The following is a 19,622-nucleotide window of genomic DNA, read 5'->3' on the forward strand; positions in this document are numbered from 1 at the left end:
ATTTTGTTTTTTAAAATTTATTTATTTATTTATATTTATGATCTCCATATTAAAAATTACATGTCTTTAAAATTTTGGTCTGAAAATCCATCTCAAAAATAGATTTTTAAGAGTTTTTACATGGACTCATAGCAACCATCTCCATTATTAAATGCACCTTAGGTTTTTAGCGGTCGTGCTTGTCTATTTAGCAAAAAAAACATAAAATAAAATAAAATTGCGCTCCTCTAGAATTTGCACCCATATTTAGATGTACACATAGCAACAAAAAGACAAAAAAGAAAAACGTGCGGTTTGCTTAAGGTGTGCAACCTTAAATAATCAAAGTAGGCGCACTTCCAAATTTTGTAATAATATTCAATTTTGATGTAAAAAATTTTTAAAATGGCATGAGAATCACTGATTATAAAATTTTAAATTTCATAAATGATTCTAATTGAGCAAATCCATAAATACATGAAAATCTTAAAAATGGATGGTCCATGTGATATGTTGCACGATGTATTCCTTTTGGGACTTCAAATCTTTATTTTTACCATAAGTATACTTTTCGATGTTGATACGAGTAATTAGATGTTTTTCAAACATCAAACAACCTTTTTCAAAAGATTTATGAAGTGTACTTTAAGCATGCATTAATGTGACAACCTTTTTTCTTAAAAAAAAAAAAAAAAAAGGTTGTCTAAAATAGCAACAAGAAAGGAAGCTTTCCCATCTCTTGGCCAGGGGTAGCAACAGGTCGTCGGATCCAACAGACCCAAAAATATAGTGTGAGACCTAGGCCCGAACTTGATTGGACTCAAACCAAAAATTAAAATTTATTTATATATAACTATATTTAAATATATTTTATATATTAGGACCTGAACAATACTATCATACCTAACCAGACCTAGACTAGAATAGCATTCGGTCGGGTCCAAGATTTGGACCCAAACCTGACTCGTTAGGTCCAACATTAAAACCTATACCCAAACCTAGCTCGGATCTATCCCTCGGGCCCAAGGTCTTGGTTCAGATCCAGATCCAGGTCCGGGTCCGGGTCCGGGTCCGGGTCCATTGCCATCCCTCTTGACCGTTAGCAATTGGCCGTGGGAGCCGCCTAATTCATCACAAACGTGGGAATTCAAACTTGGCTGCAACATAAACGCAACCCAATGGATGTCAAAAAAATCTCCTGTGTACAGAAGTCAAATCTCTGTCTCTCGTGAAAGCGAAATGGCCTCCAAACCTCGCCGTAAGCACGCTTGTGGTCTTCCTTTAAGCAATGCATTCATCAGCATCTAATTAAACCCTAATTCTCTCTCTCTCCCTCTCTCTCCTGCAAGAAACTTCTCCAATGGCAACCCTATCCGTTCCATCAGCCTGCAATTTCTCCCCTATATGCCACTCTAAAAAGGTTCGGAGAGCGAAAGAGAGAAAGAGATTGAGGGTGAGAGAATTACACCATGGAATTGTTGCTAAAAGGTTTTCTTTCCTTGTTGTATCAGTGGGGAAAGAGACGAAATGGGATCAGGATTTCTGCTTGTCATGCTGCTGTTGTTTTCCGTGACCTCCAAGCTGATGATTTCAGGCATCCTCTCGATAGACAGGTACTTATCATCTCTCTCTCTCTCTCTCTCTCGCTCTCATTTTCTGATTGCATAATTTCTGCAATTGTGAATCAATTTGTTTGGTTTCAGTCATTTTTGTTCTGGTCAATAAAATTGCTATAATTGTGTCTTCTCCATCAGTTTGTGGCTGATTATCTTATGTGTGATAATTGAATGTAACCGTCTTGTTCTTAATGGATTATAATTCTCAACGATATGACATGTTAGTTTAAAATTAATTAATGAACCATATTAAATAGTGGAAGCGACCAAGATCTCTATCTAAATTAATTGTTCATACTTGTTTTACCTTACCGTTTAGTGTTTACAGAAGAAGTGAGGGGTTTTGATATTTGTAGATACTGTTCCTAGACTCGGCCCAGTTTCCTTGGCCTTGGCCTATTGGCAAGGTCGAGTACCCCCGAGTCCATAGTTCACCCTACCTTACGAATATAGAGTAAACATTACTCGGGCAAGTACTGATAGACTCAGTTGAAATCATTGCTAAGTATGGCATTTTCCGTGATAGACTTTGCAAATCTTATAAGGAAAAGTTACATGATTTTGACAGCAAGCTTCTTTCCCATTGGAGACTTAGTCATGAAAGTTGTTGGATTTTGACAGCAATATAATTGGTATGGTTCGATTTGTGTTTATAAAAACCCAAATTGATTGTGTTTTGATTACTAAAAATCATCCATTTTTAGGGTTCTTGAATGATGAAATTTTTTTTGCTGAACTTCTTTTTTTTCTCTGATTTATCCACGAAATCGCGTGATAGTTGGTTATTTTTGAAGCCAATGCAATCAAATTCAAAAGCGCTTTAGTGATTCTTGTTTTTTTGGCTCAAATATCCACCGATTGAGTCCATCACAGAGATATATCAACAAACTATGCAAAATCCACAAAATCTGTTGTTTCTCTCTCATTGCTCATCCATGTTTTCTGATTCTTGGTTTGTTTCAAGCCAATGCAATTGACTTCCATGCCTTTACTGGTTTGCATTTTTTTGGCTCAAATATCCGCTAATTGAGTGCATCGCAGAGGTATATCAATAAACTGTGCAAAATCCACTAAATTTGTTCTCTCTTTCATTGCCCAACTATTTTTCGTGATTTGGTTTGTTTTGAAGCTACTACAATCAACTTCAAATGCCCTTTACTGATTCTCGTTTTTTGCTCAAATGTGCACCACTGAGAGAAAGGCCTTCTAAAATTTTCTAATTTTTTGACTATGCATTTTCAGATTGTCAAAATTTGAAATTTTTTAATTTTTTGAATTTGAAAATACAAAAATGGTCATAGAAAAAAAAATTCCCATGAGAATTTTTGAATCATTAATCAAATGTTAGATTTTAAAAATTCAAAAATTTACAGAAAGAAAAATTTGTTAAGGACTATTTTCGGATTCTCAAAATCCAAAAATAAGAAAAAGTTCAAGGACTTTGAAAATCATGAAATGCTCATGGCCGTACTCTCGGCAAAAAATTGCGAAAAGTAGGGTAAAAATCAAATTTTGGATTTTGAAGAATCCGTAAATTGCAAATAAATTTCAAAATTTGAGAATGTAAAGAGTGGCTATTTTGAAAAAAAAACAAAATAAAAAGTGAATGGGTGAATTGTGCATAATTTATTCCTAGCATAATTTGTAGGTGTCCATAATTTGTAGGTGTAAATAATTTTTCGAAGCAATAGTGTAAATATTTACTAAATCGGTAGTATATATTAATTTCCAAGTAATATAGACCTATATGGAAAGACAATAAAAATTTCAAAGTAATTCTCAAGTAAGATTACTAAATGTAAAATATATTGGAAAGAAGTCTTGAATTTTCGAGTAATATAAACCTAAATTTCTAACTCTAAGTAATATAGACTTTGTTTTGACAATAATTAAAACATATATTTCATCATATATTTTACTTGAAATAATTTTTTGCCTTTACACTAATAGGCCTAAGAGATGACGAGGGAGGACCGATTTTGATAGTATGGGGATAAGCTTGATGATAAAGGGAAGGGGTAGGTCCGATGTAATTTATGTGAAAGGGAGATGACAGGCGGGGCATTAATCGCCTGAAAAATCACCTTGCTAAAATTCGAGGTGATGTGAAGCCATGTGACAAGGTGCCTGTGGCTCTTAAGGAGGATTCAAAAGGCAATAGAGATTGCCAAAGAGAAGAAGGCACAAAGAGAGTGGATCATTGAGGATGTAAGGAGGGGATTTTATTAGCCCACTTCACAGGACGAGGAGAAGGAGTTTGAGGCTCAGATAGAGGCATGCCAAGTAGGCTAGTTTAGTAGTGTATCATGATAGGCAGATGCAAATTGACGAGATGCTTTCTAAACGGGCAAGAAGTTCTACTACTCACACTCCAGAGCCTATAATGCCCCTTGAGCCTCTAGTGTTGAGGTGGTCCCTCTCATCCCGGCCTATTGCCATTGGCCGACCATCTACTACCTATTGACCTCGTCTCGAATATCGACCCTAGCACTTGACCCCCGCCTTAACACGAGACCTCTATACCTGACCCCCATGAATCCCAATATCATCAGAAGAAACTTAATCTCTCATGGGGGTAAAAGACAGAAGCTATGAGAAAGGAAATTGTGAGATTCTTTTATCATACTGCCACCCAATTTCTAGCAGCTAAGTCCCCCTATCATTGACCCATGATGACTGTTATAGCTGAGGCCGGGCTAGGAGCCAAGCCCCTAAAGCAGAGGTGCTTGCAGGAAAGCTCCTTGATGATGAGGTTACCCTAATACAATTACACATCGAATAATTAAAAAGGTCATGGGACTAGAGATGCATACAGTGAATTTTTTGATATATTGCCCTAAGGGATTTTTTTCCACTCTAGTGTAGATCTTTCCAATAAGAGGACATGTAGATTATTGTTCAAGGAGCTTGATAAGGTTATATAAGATATTGGGGAAGATAAAGTGGTGTACTTAGTCACAGATAATCACAAAAACTATATAAAGGTAGGGGAACTCCTGATGGTGGGCTTGAGGTTCTTCTTGGTTCTCACTATCAGAGTGGGGGCTTCGGCCAAAATCTATGACAATGAGGGAGTAGTCCCTATTCCTGATGTGCTTCTCTGCCAAGCAGGAAAATTCATTAAATTGGTCCCTAAGCTATAGCCCCCAAGACTCGTCCAACCCTAATACTCCCTCCCGGTCCAATCGTTATCGCAGCCTCCCTCACTAGTATTGCCTTGCTCCTTAGCACCTTGACTAGGTAGCTGGCTATGTTTTTTGCCGTGACACTAGCACAAACGTTGGCTGTGGCACTCACCAAATGGGCTCCGATGCCCATAGTTACGTCTCTCTATTGCATATGGTTGTTGACCACCTCGGTCCTCCTGTTTAGTGGTACTTCCCTTAGCCTGTCCCCATTGCCCCCCAACCTCTCTCTCTTGCACGTCTTCTTGCACGCCCTCCTGGATGTTCCCCAAGGCTTCCACATCATCATTTAAATCTTAAACTTGTTCTGCTAAATATTCTATGTTCACCGTCAGTGGCTGCCCCTCCTGGTGCTCCCCTTTTACTATCCATTCCTCTGTAAGGTCCTCATGGAATATGTAGTTTTGGTTGATTGGGTTGTAACTTGCGCGTTCCCTCTCTAGCATCCTCTGCCTAAGGTTGAGATTATAGTGCACATAAACCAGCTGACACAGCCTCTCTGTCTTCAACCTGTTCCTCTTTGGGGTATGAATCCATTGGAATGTGTTCCAATTTTTGTCACATCCAAAGGAGGAACAGGTTTGGCGTAGGACCCTAACTGCGATCTTCTTTAAGTGTGGGGTTTGGAGTCTTGATGGAGATCAGAGCACAAGTAGTCAAGAGTATCTTCTATGGGAGCGACATATTCTTCCTAATTTTCAATCATATTTACAGGATGAAAACCCTAGGAGGTCCTCCAAGAAGAATGAAAAGAAAAAGAAATAGTTTTGGTGCTTTTTTTAGTTTTTAAGTTTATTTTAGATTTTGTTATTTATGTATTTTATTGCTGAATCAATTAGAGTCTTTTTAGATATTTTAATTAAAGTTAGGGAGTTTAGTTTCAAGTTATATTTAAGTTAGGACCTTTTGGTCAAAAGTTAAATTGTATGGACAAATATTGTTCAAAACAATAAGTTTTTAATATAAATAAGGGTATGGATGGGCTAGAGTGTCATTCATATATTTCTCTTTAAGAAAAAAAAGACTTTGTCTTGTAAACGAAGCCTAAGGATTAAACCCTAGGTACCTTGGGTTTCTCCAAAATTGTGTGCTTCTTGCTGATTTTTCTTTGTTTCTTCAAGTTATTGTAGCAAGTATGGAAGTTACTGTAGCAAGTACGGGGTTACTGTAGCAACGCTCTTTTTGGTGCCCTAGGTCAACACCAAAGAGGGGAAGTCATGGTGGAATCTAGGGTTTGCTGATTTTGGTCAAAGTTTCTCATAAACAACCTAGATTTTGTTGATTTCAACAACTTTTGTTGATCATTTGCCTAGGGTTTGTGATTTCGTGAACCCATAGCAGCAAGAAAGGGTTGTAGAAGGGGGATTTTGGTGGACCCGCTCCGTGATCTTAGAGATGAGAGAATTGAGGAACTTGAAAGACAAGTTCAGCGGTTGACACAACAATTCGCGACCCTCAATAATGGGCAAGACGGTGATCTTTTCAACCTAAAAGGATCTCGAATACAACCCCTTTCACCATCGCGCTCCGCATGTGGAGTCGAGTGATGAGGATAGCGACTGGAGACCTAGATGTGGGGTGCGTCACTCTAAGGATGTCGGTTTGAAGGTGGATATACCTGATTTTTATGGTAAGCCTCAACCCGAGGAGTTTATAGATTGGTTAAATACAATAGAAAGGGTTTTTTATTATAAGGAGGTACCTAAAAATAGAAAGGTAAAAATTATTGCCATAGAAGTGAAATAAGGTGCTTCGGCATGGTGGGAACAACTTAGGGCTAGATGAGAGAGTACGGGAAAGCCCAAAATTACTACATGGGAGAAGATGAAAAATAAATTAAAAGAAAATTACCTGCCTGAAAATTATTTGCAATCCCTCTTTCACAAGATGAATAACCTTCATCAAGGTAAAAAGAGTGTGGAGGAGTAAACCGATGAATTTTATGAGTTGATGGCTCACAATGATTTGGTTGAAAGGGAAGAACAATCCTTAGCTTGCTATGTTAGTGGGCTAAGATCGTCTATACAAGATGTGGTGGTTTTACAGCGATATTGGACCTTAGATGACGCTTAGAACCTTGCAGTTAAGGTTGAAGGTCAGTTGAGGGTCCCTCATCAAAGTCGTCTGCAATCCAGGGTAGCTCAAGCGGTCGGGAAGCAAATTTAGGGGAAAAGGTGTAAATTTTGTGGGTGGACAGATCTCACGGCCTGCTGGTTCATCAAAATAGTAGGAAACTGTAGGTGTTAGAGCTGGTTCTAGTCGCCCAAATCGCCCAAACTGCAGCATCATAAAATGCTTTAAGTGTTCGGGGATTGGACATGTCTCTTCTCAGTGCCTGCATAGAAAATTTGTGGCCCTTGCTTCAAGGAGGTTTATCAATGGCGTCAGTTAGATCATAGCACCTATCATAGATTGTCTGAAGAAGGGGGGATTTGTATGGATTGCTGAAGCCGAGAAAATTTTCAGTTGGTGAAGTTGAAGATGATTGAGGCACCTGTGTTGGCTCTTCCAAACTTTGATAGGGTCTTCAAGTTGGATTGTGATGCTTCACATGTTGGAATTGGTGCAATGCTGAGCCAAGAAGGTCGTCTTATTGCCTTCTTTAGTGAGAAGTTGAATGACACCTGCCGACGTTATTCTACTTATGATGTGAAGTTTTATGCTATTATTCAAGCCTTAAGGCATTGGTGGCATTACTTGATTCAGAGGGAATTTATTTTATTCTTAGATCATGAAGCATTGAAGTATATTAATGGGCAACATAAACTAAATCAACGACATGCTCGATGGGTAACCTATTTGCAGGAGTTCACTTTTGTTATTCGGCGTAAGGCAGGCAGTCAGAATAGAGTGGCAGATGATTTGAGTAGAAGGTCGACTCTATTAACTACCATGGTGACTGCGTTACTGGGTTCGACTTTATGAAGGATCTTTATGTAGATGATGATGACTTCAGGGAGATAAGGGACCAGTGTTGTAGTGGACTTCAAAGGAAACTGCCTTTGTATTCTTGCAGGTTTCCTTAGAGAAACCCTAATAGCAGAGCTTCATGGGAGAGGTCTTGGTGGACATTTTGGTCGAGACAAAACCATAATTGGTGGAGTCTAAGCACTACTGGCCAAAATTGAAGTGAGATGTTATGCGGTTTGCTGAGAGGTGTCGTACGTGTCAACCGGCAAAAGGATAACGACAAAATACCGAGCTTTATTTTCCACTTCCTATTCCTAATGCACCTTGGGAGGATGTTAGCATGGATTTCATTCTGAGACTTTCAAGGACTCAAAGAGGTATGGATTCTATATTCATGGTGATGGATAGATTCTCACAGATGGCTCATTTTATACCTTGCAAGAAGACTCTAGATGCCACACATGTTGCTAACTTGTACTTCAAAGAGGTGGTGAGGTTGCATGGTGTTCCAAAGACGATAACTTCATATTGGGATATGAAGTTTCTTAGCCATTTTTGTAAACTTTGTGGAAGAAATAGGCACTCAGTTACAGTTTAGTAGCGCTTATCATTCACAGACAGGCGGCCAGACTGAAGTAGTAAACCGTACTCTTGGCAATCTTTTGAGAAGTATTGTGAGGTAAAAGAAGAAACAGTAGGACCTAGCACTGCCTCAAGTTGAGTTTGTTTATAATATTGTTTGCAATAGATTTACTGGCAAGCGTCCTTTCACGGTGGTAGATGGGAAAAGCCCTATTCATTCGCTTGACTTGGTTCCTGTCTAGGCCAATTGGGGGAAGGGGGGGAGTCATGCTATTTTTGAGGACTTGGTTGAACAAATGAAAGGAGTGCATGAACAAGTACGTGCTAGTTTGGAAGCCAATACAACCAAATACAAGGAAGCAGCGGACAAACATCGCTGTTTCAAGGAGTTTAACGTGCGAGACTGGGTAATGGTGTATCTAAGGAAGGAACGACATCCAGTGGGAAACAACAGCAAGTTGAATGACCATTCAAGATTTTGAAGAAGATGGGCAGCAATGTTTACAAGGTCGTTTTACCTTCACACATAGAGACTTTAAACATCTTCAACATTGCTGATCTGTTAGAGTCTCATGGTATGGAGGTGGATGAAGATGAAGATGTGAACTCGTGGGTGAGTTCTCCTCAACCAAGGGAGAATGATGGAGATCAGAGCACAAGTAGTCACGAGTATCTTCTATGGGAGCGACATATTCCTCCTAATTTTCAATTATATTTGGAGGATGAAAACCCTAGGAGGGCCTCCAAGAAGAACAAGAAGAGCAAGAAATAGTTTTGGTTTTTTTTTTAGTTTTTAAGGCTATTTTAGATGTTATTTATTTATTTATTTTATTGCTAGACCAATTAGGGATTTCTTAGATATTTTAATTAAAGTTAGGGACTTTAGTTTCAAGTTATATTTAAGTTAGGACCTTTTGATCAAAAGTTAAATTGTATGGATAAATATTGTCCAAAACAACAAGTTTTCAATATAAATAGGGGCATGGTTGGGCTGGAGAGTTATTCATGTATTCCTCTTTAAGAAAAGAAAGACTTTGTCTTGTAAAAGAAGCCTAAGGATTAAACCCTAGGTGGGAGAAAACCTTAGGGTTTCTTCAAAATTGTGTGCTTCTTGCTGATTTCTCTTGGTTTCTTCAAGTTCTCCTACATCAAGTCCATATAACTCCCACCATGCAACTATCACAAAATAAATTAGAATATTATTTAGTTGATAACAAAACAAGAAATGAAATTATATATATTAGTTTTATTTAGAAATTGTATTGATGAAGTTTGTTAGCTAACCTGATCAAATGTGTTTCTCGTCTTTCTAACCATGGTAATACCAAATTCCTCTTGTATATCCATGTACATGAGAAGCTAAAAGACATAAAAATTCAACATAGGTAACAATAGAAATGCATAATACACTATATTATTGTCGAACTATTGAAATATATTGACTGAAGCTTACCGCTTTCAACGCATTAATTTGGGCATTTTCATCAGACTCCAATCTCTCAATAATGTACTTCACACCTTGCAAGATTTCTAGGTGATTTCTCTGACCCGGTCTATAATGGAAATCTGGGTTAAAGAAGAAACCTAAATACAATAACATAAACATAACATAGATATTCCAATAAGAATAAGAAATTAACAATAAATTGTGAAGTAAAACTTTAAAATTAGTGTTACTTGCCGCATGTATAAGGCGATGCAATTGCTTGGCCCACCTAAAGTCGATATTATCCCAAACTGTTTCATAAAATTTACAATTGTCCTTGATAACCTGTTTTGCTCGGTCCAGTGGCTCTTAGAGTAATCCCATGGTTGGCATCTGATCGGAATCAACCAACAGTACCAGCACTAGTGTTGAATCGTCCAAACCACCTCGTTGCATCTAGCTTAGAATCGATGACTACTGATAATTTTTTATATTTCCATTCCAGCCTCACTCATCATTTCATTTGAGGCTGCCCACTCCGCTGATGCCAACAATTCTCTCAATCCCCATTGCTGCTTCAGGATCGATTCTATAGTTAAGTATTCGTAGAAAACTTTGTGATGGCAGGTCTGACGAATCTTCGTTGCAATGCACTCTTATTAATGCATGAATATAGGGGTGGTTGTGTATAAATGTAGTGATCTTTTGCGACTTCGTAATACAATTGTTCACCTCATTTATTTTGCTAATGTACTTTAAAATTAGATTTACAGAGTGCGTAGTACAAGGGGTCCAAACTAAATGTCAAGAGGTTCCCCGCCTTTATATTGCTTTTGTGATTATCTGTGAATAACTGCACCACTTTTTCTTCCCCAATATCTTCTATAACCTCATCGAGCTCCTTGAACAATAATCTCAGTGTCCTCCTCTTATGGGAAAGATCTACAATAGAGTGGAAAAAAATTCTCTTAGCGCAATAGATCAAAAAATGAATTATATGCCTCCCTCGTCCATCGTTCCAGCCATTTAACATAAGCGTGACCCCAATATTATCCTTTTTAATTATTTGATGTGTGATTGTACTAGGCAACCTCATCATCAAGGAGCTTCCCCACATGCTCCTCTACCATCGGGGGTTTGGCTCTTAGCCTGACCTCAGCTATAACAGTCACCATGTTTGGATAATTGGGGGACTTAGCTGCTAGAAATGGGTTGTCGAGATGATAAAAGAATATCCCAATTGCCTTCTTCAACTTCTTTTTTCCCCTAATGAGAGATTAAGTTTCTTTTGATGATATTGGCGTACATGGGGGTCAAGTCTAGAGGTCTCGTGTTGGGGGTTGGGATAGATACCGAATCGAGGGTTGGGGTCGAGACAGGGTTGATAGGTAGTAGACTTCTGGCCAGTGATAGTAGGCTGGGACGAGACAGACTGTCTCAACTCTAAAGGATTCAGAGCGTGAGTACTAGACACGCCTGCCCCATCTAGCTAACATCTCATCGATATGCATCTACCTATCATGATACATTGCTAAACTAGCCTGCTTAGCCTGTTGCATTTGAGCCTCAAAGTCCTCCTCCTTGTCATGGGAAGTGGGTTCATAAAATTCCCTCCCTATATCCTCAATGATCTTCTCTATCTGTGCCTTCTTCTCTTTGGCAATCTTTTTTGCCTTTTGAATATCCTCCTTAATAGCCACAGACACCTTGTCACATGGCTTTACATTATCTCGAATTTTAGCGAGGTGATGTTTCAGTTAATTCATACTGCTTGTCATCTCCGTCCCACATAAATTACATCGGACCCACCCCTTCCTTTTATCGTCAAGCTTCTCCCCATACTACCAAAATCGATACTCCCTCGCCATCTTTTAGGCCAATTAGTTTAAAGGCTGAAAATTATCTCAAGTAAAATATATAATGAAGTATACGTCATAATTATTTCCAAAACAGGGTCTATATTACCTAGAGTTAGAAATTTAGGTTTATATTGCTCAGAAATTTATATCTTCTTTTCGATATATTTTATATTTAGTAATCTTACTTGAAAATTACTTTTATTTAGTTGAAAATTACTTGAAAATTACTTTTATTTAGTAATCTTACTTTGCAATTTTAATTTTCTTTCAATATACTATATTACTTGGGAATTAATATATATTACCAATTTAGTAAATATTTACACGTATTGCTTATAGAAATTATTTGCGCCTACAAATTATTGACACTTACAAATTACGTTAAGAGTAAATTACCTGCATGTCCCCCATTAGTGTTTTTTCCTTCTTTTTTTTTTTTAAATTTCCTTTTTTTTGCGTTTTCAAAGATCGATTGCAATTGACGGATCTTCAAAATCCAAAATTTCATTTACCCCATTTGTTTGCAATTGTTTGTTGGAAGTATGGGCATGAGCATTTTATGATTTTCAAAGTCCATAAAATTTTTTTTCACTTTCAAAAAAAAAAAGAAGTCCATAAAATTTTTTATTTTTTATTTTCGGCTTTCAAGAATCCGAAAATGGTCATTGACAAATTTTTTTGATTTTTAAATTTTTTGATTTTTTAAATCTATCATTTAATTAATATAACAAATGGAAATTTTGTTTCTATGACCATTTTTTGTATGTTCACAATCTAAAATATAAAAACATCTTAGATTTTGACAATTTGATATTGCTTGGGCAAACAATTTAGAAAATTTCGGAAGGCACCCATTCTTTCTCTCATCAGTGCACATTTGAGCAAAGAAAACGAGAATCACTTGAGGGCTTTCGAAATAGATTGCAGTAGCTTCAAAACAAACTAAGAATAAAAAAAAATGGTTGAGCAATGAGAGAAAAACAACAGATTTAGCGAATTTTGCACGGTTCATCGATACGCCTCTGTGATGCACTCAATCACTGAATATTTGAGCTAGAAAAACACGAATCAGTAGAGGACATTTGAAGTTGATTGCATTAGCTTCAAAACAAACCAATAATCAGGAAAAGGGTTGAGCAATGAGAGAGAAAAAACCGATTTAGCAGATTTTACATAATTTGATGATATATCTCAGTGATGCACTTAATCGGTGGGTATTTGAGCCTAAAAAGGAGAATCACTTAATGGCTTTTGAAGTTGAGTGTATTAGCTTCAAAAATAACTATAACTGTCATGCAATTTCGTGAATAAATCAAAGAGAAAAAAGAAGTTTGGCAGAAATTTTTTCCATCGTTCAAGAACACGAAAATGGATGATTTTTAGTGATCTAAAGGTGATGAATTTGGGTTTTTATAAACCCAAATCAAATCATATCATTTATGTTGCTATCAAAATCCAACAACCAACAACTTTCCTGATTAAGCCTCTAGTGGGTAGAAAAATATTGCTGTCAAAATCCTGCAACTTTCCTGATAAGATTCGCACGAGTCTATCACAAAACATTCCATACTCGGGCAAGTAGTAGTGATTTCGACCGAGTTTATTAGTACTCGCCCGAGTAATATTCACTCTACATCCGTAAAGTAGGGTATACCACGGCCTTTAGGCTTCTCGGCTGAAGCCGAGTCCAAAAACATTGGTTTTGAATTTGATTTTAGCCTACATGATAAGTGTTTTAGTTGTGGTTAGCCTTTCACCGCCTCACTGGATTGACGTTATAAATAAAAGAATTGTGTTTTTGGGTCGAGCATCTCAGATCATTGGTTGCCAGCTCTCCCATTGTAATTCCATCAGAAGGGCCCATCCATTCTCAACAGAAAATCAAATTCTTGGATTTTTTTATCATGGGAACTCAAATTAGAACCCTTCAACCTAAAATTTTGCTATCCCAATTGTACAAGTTCCATAATAGAATACAACAAACCTTTGCAATCTTGAGTGCATGACTCAATTTTGAGGCTCTGATCACCCACAAATGTGATCTTTAGGATGCGGACGTTGATTTCAGTAATCCATGTTGGAAAATCAAGATTACTTAAGGGAATGCATACATGCATGCATGCACACATTTTTTTTTCTTTGTTTTTCCCTGTTGTCCACATAAAAAATTAGCAATCCAGTTTTGGAGGAGGGGTTAAAAATGAATTTCAGAGTAACTAAAAGATATAGAGAAATGGGATCCATCCAAAATTGTCTGAAAATAAATAACAAAAGACCTTGTTTGCATGGACTGTTATTTCCTTAGCCACTAAACTGACCTATTCATTGTGATTAAGCTACAGAGGTTTGTCCAACTGGTCTATTTTTTCTCTTTTCACTTTTGCGATTATTTGATCTATTGGTTTGTCCAAACTTGGCAAAGGTGTTTGATGCAGGGAAAGAAGCTCTGATACCAATTAATGTAGGGAGAAAAAATAATAAATCAGAAAAATAAAAATTAAATTAAATGGTTGATAGAATGTACCCTTTCCTAAGGTTTGCAAGGGAGTCCACTTTAAAGATCTCTTCACAACATCCAAAAACAAACTCTTTTATCTTCTCTCTTTTTTTCTAAACTAACAGTTACACATTTATAGAAGAAAGAAACCTAAAACCTAACTTGCTCCCTAAGAAATCCGAATAAATATAAATTCCTCCAATTTTGCCTTTCCCCTCAAATCTCTACAACCAAGAAAAAGACATGAACACTTCCTAAAGAAGATTAAAAACCTAATATAACCCCAAATCTAAAAGTCTAGGAAATCGTAAAATAAATAATTAAAAAACCTATTACATCATTTTCCCAAACCCAAATTTTAATCTCTTAAAACAATAATGAAGCAAAAAACAAAAATCATAAAAACCTTGTTTGCATCAAGATTGGTTCTTACTGAACCCACTTCTTGATTGCTTCAACCTGGTCCTTATACCACTGATATGTATTAGTAGTCTCACCTCTGACTATAAAGGTTGCTTGAAGTGTGTGGGATTCCTAGCATGCCCTGTAGTGAGGATACTGTTCATATCCTCCCTAGGCTTTAGGCCATCCATTATATTTTCATTGATTGATGGTGGACATTAGACAGATTGGTATGGTCGGTTCATACATTGCATGGCCATCCACTATATTTTCATTGATTGATGGTAGACATTAGACAAACTAGTATGGTCGGTTCATACATTGCATGGCCAGGCTGTGCCAGTCTATCAGATATCCTCCATCCATCGCTAAATGGATGGTGGATACCCCCTAGGGAGGATATAAGAGCATCGCCCGGGGTTCGTGGCATATTTATTTGAGGTATATTTGACACAGCTGAAATTATCGGTAGCCAATAACCAGCAGTACAACTGCATTTCTAGAGAGAGCAGTGTCTACTGAGAAGAAGTCAAACGGCATAAACGTGGGGATCTGAAGCCTCCACCACACACCGCAACCAAGAGATAATTAAGAGAAGAATCTCTCTTTCTCAATCACTCTCTCTCTCTCTCTCTCTTTCTCTACACGTTAAACTGGTTTTTTGCATTTACCAAAACGGTTCATGCTTACATTGCCGTCCCACCCTCCTTTAATATTACCTTTCTTTCCTTTCTAAAGATAACTCATCTCACATCCTTTATCCAAATGTAAGGAAACAACTCGTTAAAAAAAAAACTTATCCTTAAAAATAAACAAACTCCGACTCACATTAATCTCATCCTATCTTTCCTTACTTTCTAAAGATAACTAAAGATTTTCTAGCTTTCAAAGAAAAATAAAAGATTCCCTAAAAAACAAATGACAACGTTTCCAAAAAATAAAATGTAAACCCAATAACAAATAACAAGTACACCCACATCCCTAAAAAAATAATATTAAAATTCTGAATCAACTAGATCTTGATTTGCATCATACTCCCTTGGTTGGAGAAAACTTGTCTTCGAGTTTTGAAATGAGTTAATATGAATCCTCATCAAAACACAAGCCTTCTCGCTACCCGAATATTGCGCATTGATACTGGGGCTTGAACCTGAGGCCCTGGGTTATAGGTCTAATTAAAATATCCTCAAACCAATTATTGAAGGTTTTGATATGAGGCCAATGAGAAGTCATTCAATTACGCAAGCTTACACCTCCATGAAGAAGCCTTGGCCTCATATCCATCATAAATTAGGCCATAAATTTACCCATATAATTGCGGTGATAATAAGGATGGCGAAAGGGAGGCTTAGCCACCAACAAACAAGGAGGGGAAATCACAAATCAACTAAGGCCATGCCAAGCTTCTCAGGTGGTGGTGTTAGTATTATGTTCACTGAAGGATCACCACGATCCAACAAAACAATGTTGACTGGGCAGAACTTACTCAGATCATACTTGTAAGGTACGTAGTTCCCATGCTAAGCAACCACATTGAAGAGAGAATAATCTTGCTTTGTAAACAGTTCACCCCAAACTTTTGCACTGGGGTGTAACCTAGTCGATGTTCTCCTTCAAAGAAAGGTATTGGAACCAAAATATCTCTTGAGGCAGCAAGACCATTTGCCCCAACCAAAACATTTCTTGAGGCAGCAAAACCATTTGCCTCTACTGGCCCAAGTTCAGGTAGTTGAAAATAGGTACCAAACACCTCTATTACATAACCACAGGATAGGCCATCTGGCAGGTCAATAGAGGAACGAAATCCTTGTGGTGTAACAACTATTTTGTCATAGATAGGATCACCATCAAAGATAGGAATCATTGATTCGAAAAGCGGTCTGCCCAGTGCCTAGGCAGCAACCTAGGCTGCCCTAGGCCCATAGCTTGGCTTTGGCGGACCAACTAGACGGGTTGTCCTTGGGCACTTGCTTAGGGACCATAGGCACCCGTCTAGGCGGCTGCCCAAAGTACCTGAGCAGGCGTCTAGGGGACTGCACCCGCCTAGGTGCAAAACTACCCACTGAGTGGGGTATTTTTGGTTTTTTTTGTTCAGATTATAAATTCTGCATGAATGTGCATTTTTTATGCAAAATTTGGTCCTAAAACAGGATTACTGAACACCCCTTGCCCCTCTTTGAACCTAGGTCCCCGCCTGCCTAGGCGCTGGGCGGCCTAGACCCCGCCAGGCGCTTAGGCACCACCGGACCTCTTTTGGAACACTGGTAGGAACACCTTGTTCTTTATCTAAAATAACATCAGTATCAAAGATAGTTGCACTATCAATGATAAGACCATCGACTAGTTCAAAGAATATTGAATCCAATTGAATATTGGATCCTCGTTATTCTCCTTCAAACTTACGTAGATCAACTTTATTGTTGAAAGCCCATGATCTACTCTCCTAAAAATGAGGCTCCCAACGCGGAGCGCTAACAAAGATAGGGTTCATGAAAGCAACTTCCGACTCACTACCATCATCATAGTGTGTCGAGGCTGGGCTTCGCGCCAAGCATTGGGTTAACTTCTCAACTTACCTTCTTAAGTCTTCAATCTCAATGTCTCGGAGGTCTTGTTTTTACTAGATGGGCTCTTTCTCGGTACCATGTCCGCCAACCATGGCGCCCTTTCGAGCAACACCATGATCCCACGAGAACAGTGCTTTGATACCAACTAACGAAGCTGAAAATTACCGGCAGCCAGCAGCCAACAAGCAGCAGTACTACCGCATTTCTAGACAAAGAAATCAACAAGAAAAGGGCACAAACGTGGGGATCCATGGCCTCCACCACGCACCACAACCAAGAGATAATTAAGAGAAGCTCTTTGTGTGTGTGTGTGCACATCACACTATTATTTTTTCGTTCACCAAAACAATTCCTTTTGACATTGATGTCCCACCCTCTATTACCACCTTTCCATCCTTTTCTTAAAGATTGCTTATCTCATTTCCTTTATCCAAAGATAAGGAAACAAATCGTAAAAAAAAAAAAAAAATTATTCACTTTAATCTCATCCTAAAAATAGATGAACTCCTATTTACATTAATCTCATCCTATCTTTCTTAACTTTCTAAAGATAGCTGAAGATTTGCTAAAAAACACAAAAAAGGGTAAACTCATATTGAAAAAAAAACGGTAAACTCTTCAATACCAAAGATTTTCTAGCTGTATAAAAAAATAAAAAAAGAAGATACCCTAAAAACACAAAAGACAACTGTTCCAAAAAACAAAATGTAACCCTAATAACATATAACAAGTAAACCCACATCCCTAAATATAAAATTAAGATTCTGAATCAACCAGATCTGGATCTGTATCAATGTTCCTCAACTCATGGCCTACTTATAGTTAACTTCGTAATCTATTGTGTTGATCACTTTCCTTTTGAATCTTGTTAGCAAAATCATAACGCATAGTGTGTTAGTAATAAATACATGCAGATGCTATTGTAGCATCCGGCAATAAACTATGTATCAGAAATGCTACTTCTGAAAACGTATGTACGTTACTAGTTAAGTGGTCAGTCTATCATTGATATAACCATTTGTGTGAGTATCCCATTTAATTACAACTTAATGTTTCTGGATTGATGGTTGCTGCAACAATTACAAAAAAGTCAACCCTTTTCTTGATCTCTTTATTGAGTATAAGCATTGCGGTAAGTTTATGAAAGGCAATGGACAACAGATAAAATATTTTGAGTTCTTGACTGCTAGGTGGCACTAGCAATTATGCGGGGAAATCTTTTATATGTATTAGTTTTTGATAGTGATTTGTATGATGTCAATCATTCTAAGGGGAATTGATTGTATGTGTAAAGTAATTGTTAGATGTTCTTTTCTTCAATTGCAGCATTTGTTGATGACTTATCTTTTTTTCACCAATCTTCCTAGTGATTTGATTAGTTTTGTTTGCACTGTCACATAACACATTAATTAATATGTACGAACTTTCTTTCAGAATACTTCGCTATTGCGGGCTATTCCAGGTCTAAATGAGCTAGGCAAAGCTTTATTAGGTAAACTGTTTACTAGTTGAGTTTATTGTAGTTGTCTTTAACTTGTTTATAATGATGAGATGTCTCTTATTAATTAATTTTTAATATGGTGACATATTCTTATGTCTGAGAATTGAAGTGTTTATTTTTTGGGTATTTGAATCACATTTATGTGTTATGCTTTTGTGAAATACCAAATGGTTGGTTCCCTACTACCTTCCAACATTATGTAACTATGAGTGTGTTGATGCGAAGTGTTTCAATGAGTTTGATTTGGAGGTTAAACTAGGGAAGATGCCTGCTGGTATGCTAGGTTGTTTAATATTGTAATATGGTTCCTAGAGCAATCATATCAGACCTAGGGTTTTTGTGTGCTTCCTTTGCATAAGTCATTCCTTGTTAATTATCATCATTTTTTTTCCCTAACAAGTAATTATCATCATCAAGATTGAATTATCATCAATCTTAGTTGCGGTAGTTGTTTGCTCTATTTTTGTTCTTTTGTTAGATAATTTTATCCAGAGCCTATTTTTGCTAGATAATTTCGTTCCAAGATTTTAGGTTGCATCAATTGGATTGTTTTTTCCCTTCTCTTGATCTAGATGTAAAATTTGCATTGTGTTTTCCATGTGAAGTAAAAGGTTATCTTTCTATTAGTTTTTACTGGGAGCCATATGACTTGGAGTTTCACCTTTGCAAGATCCATTGATATATTTTGAAGCTATCTATTTCATTGTCATATATGTGTCACTTTTGAGAGATGAGTGAAGTTGTCAATCTAACTACAACAATTTTTCATTAAATGGATGTATTTTCCTTGTTATGATCTGGGGCTATGGTGAAGTCTGCTGGCATTTTCTAGATACATGAATGCCAATTTTTATGAGAACATATAGGATTGTACATGTGTATTTTTTTGGGCAAAAAATATGTGTTGTTATTGGATATGTCCTGCCGAAAGTTATCCATGATATTGGTGAACAAATTCATGTACCAGGATCTCTTAAGGCATTCATATTTTGTAGTTTAATCTGGGGACCTAGAACATTCATGAGATAATATTGTTAATATGTTGTTGAATTGTAGGAATGTATAATATTCATTTTTTTTGGTGCATGCATTTGTCTT

General features: G+C 37.2%; 1 protein-coding gene across 10 annotated transcripts in view; it reads left to right on the forward strand.

Annotated features, from left to right (window-relative positions):
- The first annotated feature begins 884 nt into the window (after nt 1-884).
- LOC18438115 (Peptidase family M48 family protein) overlaps nt 885-19,622 on the forward strand; it is a 32,303-nt gene continuing 13,565 nt past the window's right edge. For 3 of the 10 annotated variants that reach the window (XR_016056789.1, XM_088868603.1, XM_088868602.1), the window contains exons 1-4: nt 1,123-1,237; nt 1,329-1,399; nt 1,491-1,592; nt 18,458-18,515. Coding sequence is in view for 5 of the 10 variants with exons in the window: in XM_088868603.1 (XP_088724729.1) it covers nt 1,162-1,237; nt 1,329-1,399; nt 1,491-1,592; nt 18,458-18,515 (307 nt within the window). In the remaining 5 variants the exon portion in view is untranslated. The other 7 variants (XM_088868601.1, XM_088868604.1, XR_016056791.1 and 4 more) reach the window with 5 other exon arrangements.

This window comes from Amborella trichopoda, chromosome 6 (assembly GCF_054954075.1).
Source record: "Amborella trichopoda isolate Santa Cruz 75 chromosome 6, AtrichopodaSantaCruz75HAP2 v2.0, whole genome shotgun sequence".
NCBI lineage: Eukaryota > Viridiplantae > Streptophyta > Magnoliopsida > Amborellales > Amborellaceae > Amborella > Amborella trichopoda.